We start from the raw sequence: 15,313 nt of genomic DNA on the forward strand, positions 1-15,313 counted from the left end.
TATTAGCCCTGGATAAGTTACTCAAACAGAACCTCAATCAGAATGCACACCTGTTGTCGGAACACCGTGCGCTGTGGTGCTGTTGACGCAATTAAGGATATATGGTCCAATTCAACAAGCTGCTGTGTGAAAAGTGAAAGAGGAACTTTTTATCATGTTGTAATCTTACATTTGTGTCTAAATGTATGAATTTAATTAAAAAGAATAGTCTAATTTACTTTAAAGCCTCACTAAGACCATCTTTTGATCTATTTTAAAAGTGTTCTCAGAAGCCTTTTAATAAAGATTATGCTGTTTTTTGCCAATTTAAAATAAATAAAAATAAAAAGTAGTTTTCTAGGACATCGTTTCTGCAAAGCGGCAGTAGTTCATTAGAAATTTGCCTCTGACTTGTTGCTGGGACCATTGGCATGGAGAAAGCCTGTTCCTACTTCCCGTCATCCATCTGTTGACACGCTCCCCTGGTAGCTTATAGTCCCTCACAACACCAACATTATTTTACCCAGCAAAAATTGAGAGCAATATTGGAGATATCCGGGCGTACAGTTTTGATCCAGATGCCAGCTCAGATGAGAAAAACAATGACTGTATATGTGATAAGAAAAATGCCACAAGAACATGTTAAAAACACCCAAAACACTGTTTTGGTTGGAGTGGATCTTCAAAATGCCGAAAAGGTGTTGGCACCCCTGGGTTGTTTGATGAATGTTTGATGAATGCAAATTCTGTCTGTAGGTCCCTGTGATGGACCGGCACACTGACCTTCATTTGGAATTAACTGGGATAGGCCCCAACAACCCCCCGTGACCCCTCACAGGATAAATTGGTAAATAAAGATAAATGGATGAATGATGGTCTGCTTTAGGGCAGTGCATCTTTACTGAGATTTCAATTTCATAAATTTGCCTACAGAAAACTGCTCCTTTGTTTATATACCGATTTTAGTACAATACACAATCCTGTGTATTTCAGTAGAGCCTTTCAGCACATTGCTCCAAATGGTAACATGCATAGATGTTCTAGGATTGGGTCAGTCCATCCATTAACTCATTTCATCTATTCCTTTTTTTTTGTCTTGGTGTCGTATTCTCCCCACACTAATTAATGGAACCAGCAGGTGAGTGTAGGTGAATCAGTAATGATAATGATAAAGCTACTGGCTGTTATCAAGGGCTACATATAATGATGGCATTTTTAGTCAGCAGGTCCCAGCATCACTGGGCTTATCTAAATAATTAGTGCTTTCCTTTAACCTACACACTTTCAGTTTGCACCAGCATGGAAGCCTCAAATGTTCACATTAGGGAGAGTAAAAATGCTTTGATTGGAAAGCCTGCGTGCTCGTAGGGTGGTAATCTACGTCGCCTCACTCATTCTACGACACTGCTATAGCTCCCATATGCTTTATTGCCACGACACACAACACAGCATGGAAAAGCTTTTTAGCGCTCTGATTGAGCTGTTACGTCGAAGGGGCAAATTCATGAAAGATAAAGATCCAGAGAGACACATCTCTCTTTTAGATTCCTCCCCTGGTTTTCTGTTCCACTCAAGCTCCTCTCTGCCTGTTCAGTCTTTTCCCTCATGCCTCATAATTACCCCTCATCTCTCACCCCCTCCACCCCCCATGGCCTGCTTTTCATGTTTTCCGCAGTTGCTCCTCGTTCATAAAATAGAGATATGCTTTGCTGCAGTTCTCCTCTCCACAATCACTCGTCTCTCAGCCTACCTATGAAATCATTGCTCATTCCCAAGTCGTAGTCCCACACAGAGATCTCAAGGGTCTTCTTTGCCAGCTGATCCAAGGATACATCATATGAAAACTCCTGTGCAGGTGGTACACACAAGGGTATATTCAAATTAGTAGTCCAAAGACACATTCATGACAGAAGCCCTGAGTTTAGTAAATGCTCTGTGAAAATAGATCAATCTGATTCTAGGACGACATGCTGCAGATGACCCATGGTTTTTAAATGATTATCATTCAACCTGAGTACAGCAGAGACATCAAAGAAGTAAATGCAGCCTGGTTTTGAAGAGGAGACAAGATTTACCTCATTGAACTCTGGATTAAGAGTCTTCTTCTTGACTGAGGTCTTGTACTTTGACTTTTTGCCCATGTCTGGCTGCAAGATGCTGGAAGGAAAGGAGAGAAGGTAAGTCACAAAATATGACCTTAACCTTGAACATGCAATTACGTGTGTGTCTGTCATCGTATTGTACAGATGATGACCCAGTTAGCCTTACACAAACATTTATTTGCAACTTGTAAACAGTAAGAAAGCACTGAAGTGTTACAAACGTGTTTGTATGTCAGTCTCCCTCTTAAAATCAGAGTTATTTTATTCATCATTCATTCATTTTCTTCACCGTTTTTCCCTTTTGGGGTCACGGGGCAGCCGGAGCCTATCCCGGCCACTTGTGGGCGAACGCAGGGGACAACCTGGACAGGTCGCCAGTCTGTCGCAGGGTAGAATGTCCACTATCACACATCCATTCACTCTCACACTCACACCTATGGACAATTTAGAGTGACCAATTGACCTATGAAGCATGTTTTTGGACGGTGGGATGAAGCCAGAGACCCCGGAGAAAACCCACGCATGCACGGGGAGAACAGGCAAACTCCACACAGAAAGGTCCCCCGTGATGTAGTTTTTCACGTCCCCCAGCTGGGACTTGAACCGGAGGCCTTCTTGCTGTGAGGCAAGAGTGCTAACCACTGCATCATTTTAGTGGAAATCTATAATACATTCAGAATCTCTTGTTAATGCAACTGCATGGATCTTTAAGAGATTATGACATCTGACAAAAGACAGCATCAGATTGACTTCAGCATCATCACTGGTTCATGTAAAGTAAGAAAAACACGATAGATTGTGAATTGCAAGAGCACAGTATCCTCCAAAAAAGAGAATTGTTTTGAACAACAAACAGGACTTTTACATTCTTTAAATGGTTAAGATGGATCACAAAAAAAAGAGTCTAATAAGACATGGATTGAAAATAGTAGTAGTTTTTTTTTTTTTTTTTTTTTTTTTTTAAACTTGTTCTGTCCAACAGCTGAGCAAACAGATTAGAGCTGAAGGCTTTTTGTGTTGGACAGGTTTTACTATCACAAAAAGAGGTTATATAGCTTCGAGAAACTAGAGTGTAGATTTGTATAAACCCCTATAGTAGTAGTTTTTGACCACCCTTCCTAATTCTGTGATGAATGTTTCAACCTTTAAAAAAAGGTCAAAGTATATTTCAAATTGAGCACAGGAACAACCCAACCAGTTTAAACTGTTAAACAATTTTACTCAATGTTCTATTTCCCATTAGTCTTGAAACCTATCCCAGCTCTTCCAGGAACATGGTGAGACACACCTTGAACAGGTTGCCAGTCCTTCACAGAGCCACACACTCACAGCCAAAGGACATTTTAGGGTCACCAATCTACCAATACAGATTGAGAAAATGTTTAACTAGATTCAAAAGAGAATTCCTAAATTGTTTTTTCAACAGAGATTAAATACCTTCACTTAATGTCCTGCATCCCCTCCAAAAAACTTTTTTGTCTGTATGTGGATTTCTCCCTGTTGCAGAATCGCTGTCTGACTCCATTATTCCTCTGACGTCATATTCCTTAAGAAGTGCTGCTCATTAGTGAGTTCCTCAAAAGTGTAAGATAAGGTAAAAAAGTACAGCACCAGAAATAAACTAGCTGTTTTTCTGGCATTTGACTGATAGGCGGCACAGTTTGAGTTCTAAAAGCAAGGATTTAAGATCTGTACTTTGTTTTTCCTGTGCTGCACAGGTATGGTATTCAATTTTCTCATTAATTTTAACAAAATGCTCTTCTGAGTTTCATCTTACTTTTAACATTTATTTCCTTACTGCAGCTTGATGATCATTAAAAAAGCTATAGTTCTGATGTTTGACATGCATGCTGTTTCAGACCATTGCTAATTGTTTGGCAGAAATGTGGCCCAAATAACTCATCATTTCCGTAATGGCTATTTAATGTTAGCTTTAGTCTCTGGAGTGCAATATTGGACCAACTTGGTTTAATTCCAAGAATGCAACTATAAAAATACAGAAACGCCTTTTTGTATATTTTAATGTCTTTAACGATTATTCAGTAGCATTTTTTTTTTCAAAATCATACAGCACCGCAATCAAGTCTGTGTTTAACTACACTTTAACTACACAAGAAACTGTGCTAAAAAAGAAAAACTGATTTGATGTATTTAGTGTATAAAAGTAAGACATTGACAGTTTATGTCAGTTTATGAAAACTGGACAATATTTCAGCTTACATTACTTTTAACAGTGTTTGATATGGATTTCTGGTTGACAAGCAGAACAAACTGGAAAATTCCACTTCAAATTTCATTTAAATTTAAATAATTTTAACTCTTCTGATATTTCTCAAACAGAAACTGTTTCTGTGAGATCAGACCAATATTCCATACATACTTTAGATATTGTTTAGCAATTGACAGAGGATGATGTGAAGTTTCCAAAATACAAACCTACCATATAAAAGTATTAAATGATTACCGGTAAGCTAAGTTTTCTCAAATCTGAGACTCTGCAAAGTCGAAGAGATCAACGAAAGGCAAGAGTCCCAATCAGCATAAAACTCCATGTTAAGATGCTCAGTCTGTGAGATGTCTCACTCATGCAGCAACCCTACTTCTCTTTCTGTGAGAAATGCTTTCCTGACAGCTGAAGCATGAGGAGAACTCAGAAACTGTCACAGCAGAGCCAGAGTCAAAATGAGTGAAGTATAGAGGAATTGAACTGTAGAAGGAATTGAAGCAGGAAGGAAGGAAGTTGGCATTGAAGAGATTTGAACCACTCTGTGTTGGTTATCACAGCTGAACATGTCCATTTAGTGACGGGTTCTCAACTTGACTTATCAGCTAGAAATCAGTCCTTCCTCAGATCACCGCTGCCAAGAAAAAGCTGATGATTTAACAGTCTGTTGGAAAAAATTGATTTTTGACCTTGCTGCTATACAGACTTTCTGAAAAGTTTAGCTTATTAAATGTTCTTATCTGACGTTTTGTTGCAATAGTGTGTCAATCAGTACAAGCTCAGTCATCTATTTGAAGACTTCATATTTTTGGTGTTTTTAAACATGCTCTTGTAGCAATTTTCTCATGATGGAGGAAATTATGAAGAGAATTCAGCTTAAAATTGGGTTTCTGAGTATGTCTGTGAGCCAGGAACAGAGGCAAAAATGCAGTTGGAGAAAGACCGCAGCTTTGACATAGGTGCCACAATCCGTGAGCCACAAGCTCGCAGCTCCGCTCCATTCTGATGCACTTGCAGAAAAATAGATCCACGTACGTCTTCATTTTTCTCGTAAAGCTGGGATCTGGCTCAAAACTGTACGGCTGGATGACTCCAATACTACTCGCCTATTTTGTTGCAACGTTAATGTCAAGTTGGAGTTGTGAGGGGCTGTAAGCTAGCAGGAGAGAGTTGTTGGGTTGCAGTGGTGATAGCTATCCCAGCTGCTACCAGCTAACAGGTGGGGTACAATGTTAATTCTGCAGTGGCTCCATGTCAAACTGTGCCTGCTTGTAGCCTAAAGCAGGTTTCATAGTGGTACAAAAGAAGCCACAACAGAAAACCCACAACTGCATAGTTGGCAGATCTCACAACAAAGAATGATTTGATTAAAAAGAGAATGCCAAAATAAATAAATCAATAAATATATAAAATGAATGGGGACTGGTTTGTTTCACATTACCCTTTTGGGAGCTATCTAAGCCGCCTGTAAACATTGCACAGCTACAACATAATTGCCTACAATGTGCAATAACCAGGTAAAATGATCACAAAGAGGAAACTATCTAGTTCTGCTGTTAGTTCTCTGAGTATCATTGATAAATGCTTTCACTCCAACTCTGCACACAATACGTTTCCCAAGCTTTTTGTGAATTATTCCAGGTTTCTCCCTGCATAAATCAGTGGTTTAACCTGAAGTTTAACCACATGGTACTGCCATCGACCTCAGAAATGTGACACAAACAATATGAGGCTCAAAGACTGTATAATCGCTGAAGGCTGTGCAATACCAGCTGTCCCAAGCACTAGAGCCCTACAACTAGCTGCATATTAAAACTACTTTACTCTGCTGCACACGCACACATTCACATCACAAGTTTAAAATAACAAATAAAATGAGACTACAATAGGCATGCAAAAATGTACGGAAACCTTTGCTAATTTATGTTTACAACAATATCACATTAGTATATCAATCACCTCTGCATTCTTTATATGTTTTTAAGGATGAATGCTTTAATTTTAGGTTATGAACTCTGTGTGTATTTTTATTTTCTTATCTTCTTTCTTGCTTTCTCAAAACAAGTTCTTGTTTTAAGAAAAACACTTCCTGTTCTTTTGGCGAGCATAAGCTGGCCTATCACAACTGCACATGAATGCAGAGCCCATTTACAGCTCATTGTTTGTCATTATGCATATGTTTTGTAATGAACATATGCATTGAAGCGCCCTGTGTGGAATATAAAAAGGACAGTAATCCTCCCATATCACTGCAGACCAGCCTCCAATGTTATAAATGAGAAATTTTCTTTGCTAATTTTGGCTTAGTTTGGCAACTAGTGTCTTTTATCCATCCTTGTATATATATATATTTCAATGTAGCTGTCAGAGAAAATGTGGTTAGACAAGAAACTGGAATACTCTAGTTGGAACTAGCTCTGAGTCATGTGTAAAGTGTGATTTGGCACAGCTCCCACTGACATGGCCCACGGCCTTTCATTTTGGCTCCACGCATTCTGCTGGCCGAGTTGACAGTTTGTTTGCTCTGTCAGTCTTTTACACTTTTTTCCCTACAAGGTCCCCTTTTCTTTGTTGTTAAGGCAGTCAGAGCAGTGTTTGAGTGGCAGCAATACTGGAGGCTGAATTACGTAGCTGATGGTGAAATGACCTTCGAGATGCTTTGTTAGCATTTAGCCGAGAGTAAATGTGACCCTAAAAAAACAAAAACAGAACATTAACATTCAATTCTTGAATAACAATCAGTTTGACGTATTACATTTATATATTTCTTGTTATTTTCTGACTTTTTGTGCTCCAGTTCCTGGTATCAATCGTTATCCAGCCTTGTTAAAGATAGAAATATTTAGGAAAACGTTTATTCTAAACGCAAAAAGAGTTGTCACTTAAGTTTATGTAACACAACAATTTCCACTTCTAAAAAACACCACTTATGATAAGTAATGAAGCAATTTGATAACTAAATCGAATCAATCTTTCGATCCCCCTATATTACAATAAAGGGGGGCCTATATAAAAGCAAGAAGACTTCATAAAATCTCCACAGATGGACTGATGTTATAAAGGGTTTCTAATAGGAAAAAAATAAAAAACAAAAGCAAAAACCCTTGCTCCACTTTGTGGAATTATTTAGTTTTCTGGTATATTTAAGTCTGTTCCAAATTGAATAGTTATTTAACATTTTGTTTCACAGCTTTCGTTAAATTTAAAATTTTATAACAAACTTCAAAAGCTGATGGAGCTATCGCCATCACAACAGCAGCGTTTTAAAACTGCCCCTAAATATTTAGTGTTTGTTTGTTTTTGTTTTTTTATTTAAAGTGGCATTAATTGTTACAATCCCACTTAGGTCATTTTTTATGCCTTTTTAAAGCATTCCCAGTGGTCTTTTAATTATGATGATGCCTTTTGAAGACAAAATTTAAGCGTTCTGTGTCGTTTTCTAGGGGACAGTATATGCAGAGCAGCAGGAGTTCATCAGAAATATGTCTCTGAGTTGTGGGTGGGACTGTTGTTTTCATGTTGCTGATGCCAAATTCTGAACCTACAATCTGAGTGTTGCAGCAAAATCATCAGACCAGGCAACATTTTGCCAGTCCCTTACCGTCCAATAGATGGTGTGCCCAACTAGTACCAACAACCATGCCACGTTCAAAGTCAATTAAATCACCTTTTTTCCAGATTACTTTAATTTTTCAATTTAACTTTCTTTATATAGCCCAACATTACAACACAGTTGTCTCAACGGGCTTCTCAATGGTAATTGAACAAAACGTAAAATCAGTCATAAAATCCAATAATAAACTAATAAATTAAACTGGGCACCCTTGCCCTTTGACCCTCCTTCTCTGTAAGGAGAAAACCCAACTCCAGGAAAAACAAAGAAGAAACCTCAGGGATGTCCACATGAAGGATGGATCATGTTCAATGACAGACATGCATGTACTGTTAAAGAAAAATTTGCTTATCTAACTCTACAGGTACATGTTTGAATAGTGTAGCAGATGGGTTTCATTCAGATTGAACTGGGTGATTGGTTTGAAGTGCAGCAGATAGTCTTGACCATGTCTACATGACTAAATGCATTGAGTTGCTTCCATTTGATTGGCTGATTAGAAATTTGCGTTAACGAGCAGTTGGACAATGTGCCTATGTGGCCAGTGAGTGTGTAGTAAAATACTTCTTCAAAATAATTTGAAACAATCCAATCGTTCTAACAAAGTCATGACAAAAAGTCTTCAAAAAGATAAGTGAGAGGTCTTCCATCATCAAATTGTTTTTACTTTTAGATAAAAAATTACTAAGATACAGAAATGAAAAACATAAACAGCAATTTGACAGCAAAGTCATTTTCTTTTTCTGCTTTTCTGCCTTTTTTTTAATCATCAAAGCTACGTGTCATGGTCACAGCACAAACTGTTGGAGTCATGATAATTAATAGCCCCAAACCGCTCTGACAGCACGTTCAAATTGAGGAAAAAATTCAGAAGAATGAGAAAGGTCCTTTGAAATAACACCAAAAAGAGATAAAGTAGAGTAAGCTACAGCTGAAAAGCAAAGTGGGAAACCTAACATCCAACAATGGATCATTAACATTTGAAAAGAAAGACAGAGTTGGAGAGACAATGATTGGACTTGATGCAGGTATGTGGCTGCTGCAGAGGCAGAACTCACGCTTTACTCTTGACATGAGTTTAGTGAGAATAACTGCGAGAAAAAAAAAAAAACTGTCCATGTGCTCGGTCAGCAGAATTTTTAAATGCCTTGCAGTTCTAGTTTTCTGCCTTTAAAGTAAACTCTTTCTGACAGAATAATTTAGTTTTAACACATGTTATGAATGTGAACAGCTGCGAAACAGATCGGGGTCCTCTGAAGACGTCAACTCAAATCTTATAGGTAATTGTGAGCATTAATTGGCATGGAAACTGTAAAGGCAGGCCAAAAAAAGGTCCAAAAAAGATATTTTTTGTGGCTTTAAACATTTAAATGTAGTTTCGTCTATGAACTGTCATTTTGCACATTATATTATTGTAATTTAAGTTTTTTTTTTTTTCTTACAGTTTCCTTGGAGGCTTTAAATTTTTTTATTCTTCTTATTATTAATTTATCAAGTTTGGGGAATCAGAGCATTTTCAAAGCACTCATCTGTTATTTGCAGTTTTGAACATTTAGTCAATTGTCAAACTCGCTCTTCTACATTGATTAACAATATATAAAAATAGAACTACAGCAATTCAGATTCTAAAATAGTGATTCAAGGTTAAACAATAGGCATTGCATTTTTATGTCACTTTGTCAGGATTTTAATCTTTTCATTTTTTTCCCCCTTTCAGTCTTTTTTCTAATAGATTTGGAGGTTTTCCTTAAAATATGGCTGATAGTCTTTTATTAAACCACAAAACATTTTTCTTCTCATTTTTTCATCTCTTCAAAGAAATCCTTTTATTATCATTCATCCTCTTCAGTGCTGGATTCATTCAACACAGGAAATGGCTGTAATTAATATTTTTTATAATCTTTTTTCATTCAAAGTCTCTCAGTTTTGGCCGCTCTGTGTCTGTCCCACAGATAACATGTGAATAATATCTTAATTCTTAATCAACTAAAGATGAATTTGTCAATTTTTTGGACTGTGTTACTGTTTGAAGTATGAATAGATAAAATAAATAAAGTCAAATCAAGTTGTTAGGAAAGTGATAGGAATTATTGGTTTAAAGTTTCTCAGAATTGTTCAGCTAAACTTTAATAAAAGCAGCTCTGGCTGATGGATGTTGCATCTCTTCGAGAAAGCAAAGACAGGAGTGAACTTGGAAAATGCATTTCTAAATAAATGAGGTGTCAAAAATAAGAACAACATTAAAAAATAGACTGAACTTCATTCTTAAGGGGTAGGAGCTTTTTTTGTTTTCCCTTAGAAAGCCTCGGAATTTAGAAACAGACATCTCCTCATTTCTTTGAAATTACAGTGGCAGAAACTTTAAAAGAGACATAAGCAGTGTAGCTTTTATGATAACTAGAACAAACTAATTATGAAAGAAAAGATATAGGTTGAAACCAATGAAAAATACAATAAAATCAATGGCTAATTATGAATTAATATAGGATTTTCAGCTTAAGCAGCAATAAAAGGGTTAATTTCGTCATAATTCCTTCATTATTTCTAAGAACTCATTTTTGGTGATAGATCAGTTCAAATTTCTGACTTTTCCATTACAGACACATGTAAAGAAGTGTGATAACTGTCCTGTTAAAAGAAGCAAGAATTTTTCGATAAAAGCCAACATCTCAGCATCCTCTTGTTTTCCAAATCCCTGCATAAATTATTTAGTGGCTTCTTCACGTTCCTTCATGCCATATGCTCTTATGCAGCCCTTCGCCATGGCAGATGCTTGCTTTTGAACCATGTGCTGATAAAAACCTGAATGCTTTCTTTCATCTTCAGCCTGCAGCACCTGATGATGTTAAAAAAGAACGTTGTCAGGGTACAAGACCGTGTCTTCATTTGACCTTAGTCAAGTCAGTGCACAAAGCATGCAGATAATTTTTTTTTTCTAGCAACTGAAGTGTTTAAATGTAAAGAGAAGGCAGAGAACTGTTCACTTCAAAAGTGTGCTTCAAGCCATGTAGTAATTCTCACTACAGGATTGTCACTATGTCATTCCTTCAATCTTTCAATCTCATAATGAACCATGACCAACACAGTTTTTGGCATTTTGAAATCACCACCTTTTGTAGTATTTCAGAGAATAGAAAAGGCCTCCAAACGTTTCTAAAAATTTTTATTCATTTACTTTTATTTATTTACTGCCTGTAACTAACCTCGTTACTTGCTGATTGTGTCTGCAGTTTACACTGCTACTGCCATCACACTTCCCTATAACTTCCCTAAACCCACAGAAAGCTGAGTTGCTAAAAGGTGGAGTCAGCGGACAACTACGACAGAGGTGGAACTTCAAAAATTATTGTGACAAAAAAGTATTGTGAAAACATGGGACATAGCTGGGAAAACAAGTGGGATGAAGGTAGAACTTTAAAAAGCTAGTGTGATGGAGGCAGAGCCTTAAAAACTGCTGTGACAGAGGCGGAGCCTGTAAACAACTGTGACAGAGGTGGAGCTTGTGTACCTATTGTGTCTGAGGCGGAGCCTGTGAACAACTGGTGTGACAGAGGCATAGTTGGCTTGATGATCGGCATTTTCGTTGCACCGCTAAAGTTAGGTTGGAGTAATAAGGGGCTGTAAGCTAGTGGGAGAGAGTGTAAATAGAGAGCTCTCAGCAACAAGGAAGGGGGTCTGGGTTGCTCCATGCCAATGGTCCCACCCAGAACTCAGAGGGAGATTTCTAATAAACTCCTGCCGCTCTGCAGAAACTATGTCCTAGAAAACAACACAGTTTTTTTTTGGCCAAAAAAAGCACAGTTGTAATTGGAAGACTACTGGGAACGCTTTTAAAATACATCAAGAGATAATTGGAGTGGGACTTTAACTTACCTTGTAGGTCAAAACGTTTTAAAAATGTAAAATAAAATAAGAACCCTGAGCTTTAGTATATGCCATTAAGGTAAGGTCACAGTCAGGTTTATGGCACAGTACGGAGGATACTCAGACACTATAGCTTTAGAAACAGCTAAAGAGTTCATAGAATGTTGTTTACAGGCTGTCAAATCTTAATGTGACCAAATGATTAATTTTGAGCTTGTTTAAGGAAGTTATTGTTGTGACACTGAAGGAAAACTGGTCCTTTAATCCTCTCAATTCTTCTTCCAGCTATTAGTGATGCCTCCTCCCTAATGACCATTGAGTCTCTTCATTGCTTAATTTCACATGATGTTGATACTTGTTTTTTTTTGTGGTGGGCTTAATATTCAGAAACACAGTAGACAGGGAAGATGTTTCTCCATCTAGCAGGATTTTTGGTATAATTTGAATAAACTTCATCCCTCTTAGTGAACTTAAGGAACCATAGTTAAATATATATTCTGTTAAATATAATGACAGTTGGCCAAGAGTAGCAAATGAATGTAAAAGAAAACAACTATTTGCCGTGTTGCTGTTTCTGTACATAGATATGAACAGTAAGAACACCTGTGACTGCATTCATTCATTCATTCTGCATCTATCTCATGGTTTATTTATAATAGCTTGTTTTACCTTCAAACTATGGCTATGTGAAAAGACAAAGAAAAAAATCATACTAACACCAACTCATGCTTACCTATCAGAATGGTGCTTTTTGTTTTATTATATTTTGACTCCTGGCCAACTAAAATACTTTCATTTAGGAAGCAGCTTTGTGGAAAATCCAGCTTTGCCTTTAAATGGGTTCATGAAGCTGGAAAGGATCATAAACAAAACTTTTTTCTGCCCACAATCTAGACTGCTTTTACTGCTGCCTGGTATGAGTTTCCTTTGAGTTCAGAAACAATTCTGCCATTGTTACAGCTAAAACACTCTTTTTTTGCAGCTTAATATAGAGTTAATCAAATTTCCAAACCTGAATCAAATAACATTTTCCAGCAGTAAGTTTCAGTCTTAACCCGTAAATGTTATAGTTAGAATGACCATTTTATCATCAGTAGTTGTCATTATATTACTATAAATCTACCTTTTTGCAGAGAATTCCACCTTAACAATCAGCATGCTAAAAATTTATTCCAAGATACGGCTAGTACACCCTTATGCTCTGGATGCACATCAATGTTTTTCCGTAATTTTGAAGCCTCTAACAAATCAACATGACCATGTTGTTATGATTCCAACTTGACGGCCATTGTACTTACTCAAATACCTGCTCTGAAGAACAGAAAATTAGTACTTTGATTGCATAGATAAACAGTGCTTGTGAAGTCTCAGCATCTTATGCAGTTCAGCAAGTCACGATCAGAGGAAAATCTCACAACTGCCCTTTGAGCTGAGAAGCTTCTTTGAATGTATTCATGACACACACTCTGGGTATCTGTCATGCTGCAGGATGGGATGAGAAGCAGATTCCTTATCCTGATGATGCTGGATGCCTCAGTGTGAATTTTTTCCCCTTTCAGTTGCTTCAGGTCTCCTCAAAGACTAAAGCACACAAGCATAGAGAGGTAAATGATCTGGCACCGCATGCCTGAGCCATCCTACCCTTAGGGATGGGGACAGATAAAAAGGTCCAACCTCTAATCTTCTTGTTGTACTTAATACGATCAGTGCAGGATGAGAAACCTCCCCTTAGGACAATCGATATAGTGACCAATTTCATCCAGTGGGAGGTTTCTACGTAGGACCAGATGTTTGCTCACTGTTGCAGAAAAGGTTTTAGAGAGTCCAAAGCAAGTTGTAGTTGATTTTATTGACTAAGTAAAGTATTATATATAAGACTACATTCTCACACCACTAGGCAAATCGCATTCAAGTGGCCACTTCCAATGAAGAGTCTACGTTAACGCACATACAAAGCCTGGATCAAAAGTTGCGAGATTTACAGCACTTCAACATTTTGAACCAAGCCTCTTCCAACTGTAGGTGGTGGACATGCACTACTAAACAGTAGAAAAAGAAAAAGAAGTAAGCCCCTCCCTGCTTGCCCAATGTGAACACCATTGACTAAATGTGCCGTTTGTGCATTCTTAAATGCCCACGTCCGTAGCTTGAGATATTCCTTTTATCTTTCACCAATAATTTATTTACATTTGGTTAAATAACAAATTAAAGTAAAATTTAATTGTATTCAGAGTTGTTAAATGATATTTTTATTATTCAAAAATATTTAGTATTTCTTCTAAGCCAAAGACTTTCAGGCTGAAAGGAAACAGACAGCTTTAGCGTTAGACTTCTCGTGAATTTTTGAGTATTGGACGTTGGCTTTTCATTGAGCTCCTACACTAATGTCACTCTTCAATTGTTTTATCTGTAAGAACTGCAGAACTGTGGCCAGAAATAGAGGTCTGGAAATCTCACTGTAAAGAGAGAATCCAATTAGCCCTCCTTTTTCTTTTCTCTTCTTTCTTTTTTTTACTGTCAAAAAGAGGGACAGATACAATTACTCACTGAAAGATATTTTTAAAAGTTTTATTGTGACCTGTACTAGTAAAAAAAATGTAAGACGAGTCCTTTAAAGTCTTCTCAAGAAGATGCCAGTCGCAATGAAGGGAAACAAAAAACTACACAAAGGAGAACCTTGTTTTTCAAAATTGCATTCTGCTCCTTAGTTACACTAGCTTCACCTCTGGTGGAAACATGAACTGAAAAATTACACATCACACAGACAAAAGGTGTAACCTACTCTTTACAGGGTGGGGCTTTTTGACTGGCAGGTGAGCTGGTTCATATGTAGAGCCACAACAGAGCTTTAAAATTCACCTTGTCCTGCCCACAATCAGCCAGTTGTTGAGAGTAAACTGCATGCCCGTTTCACCCCAGACAGCAAACTATCTGAGCCAAATGTACTGGTTGTTTGCCAAAAGTGGCCCATTCTCATAATGAATAATATTGTCCAATTACATGAAAGCTCATTTGGGCCGCTTTTAGCGAACATGTGGCAAACCTCTCTTGGGTAAAATATAGTTGTGATCCTTAAGTGGTCTGCTGATTAAAATGTTAGTATGGGCACAATCATTTAGCAAATGCGTGACATTTTCAGTAAATGTGGCAGTTTCCATGTTGAATTATATGAATGTGAACAAATGGGGGCCCATTGATTAAAACAGAAAAATGGACCACAGTGCATATGTGGGCTGTTTTTTGGAAAACATGTAGAAATCTTTACATCATTGTGATACAGTTGTCTACCTTTAATAAATAATTATTTTTGCTCACTTAACCAATGTCAGCCATTTTATGAAAACCTGCTGTTATTATTAACACACTGTAACATGAATGAAGTATTATAGTGGCCCATTGTTTTTTAGTAATACAGACCCTATAGACTAAAGAGACACTTCTGGCAAAAATAAGGTAGTCTCGGTATTGTAATGTGTCTTTATTTCGTTTTTTTCTCCTTTACACCATTTGTCCACGGGCTCCAACTTTGTC

General features: G+C 37.3%; 1 protein-coding gene across 1 annotated transcript in view; it reads right to left on the minus strand.

Annotated features, from left to right (window-relative positions):
- LOC101154838 (double C2-like domain-containing protein beta) overlaps window positions 1-15,313 on the minus strand; it is a 50,042-nt gene that overhangs the window by 7,014 nt on the left and 27,715 nt on the right. The window contains exons 9-10 of the mRNA XM_004065859.4: window positions 2,055-2,136; window positions 1,730-1,826 (exon numbers count right to left, since the gene is read on the minus strand). Of these exons, the coding sequence (XP_004065907.1) occupies window positions 1,730-1,826; window positions 2,055-2,136 (179 nt within the window). The remainder of the gene's footprint in view (window positions 1-1,729; window positions 1,827-2,054; window positions 2,137-15,313) is intronic.

This window comes from Oryzias latipes, chromosome 1, assembly GCF_002234675.1.
Source record: "Oryzias latipes chromosome 1, ASM223467v1".
Lineage (NCBI taxonomy): Eukaryota > Metazoa > Chordata > Actinopteri > Beloniformes > Adrianichthyidae > Oryzias > Oryzias latipes.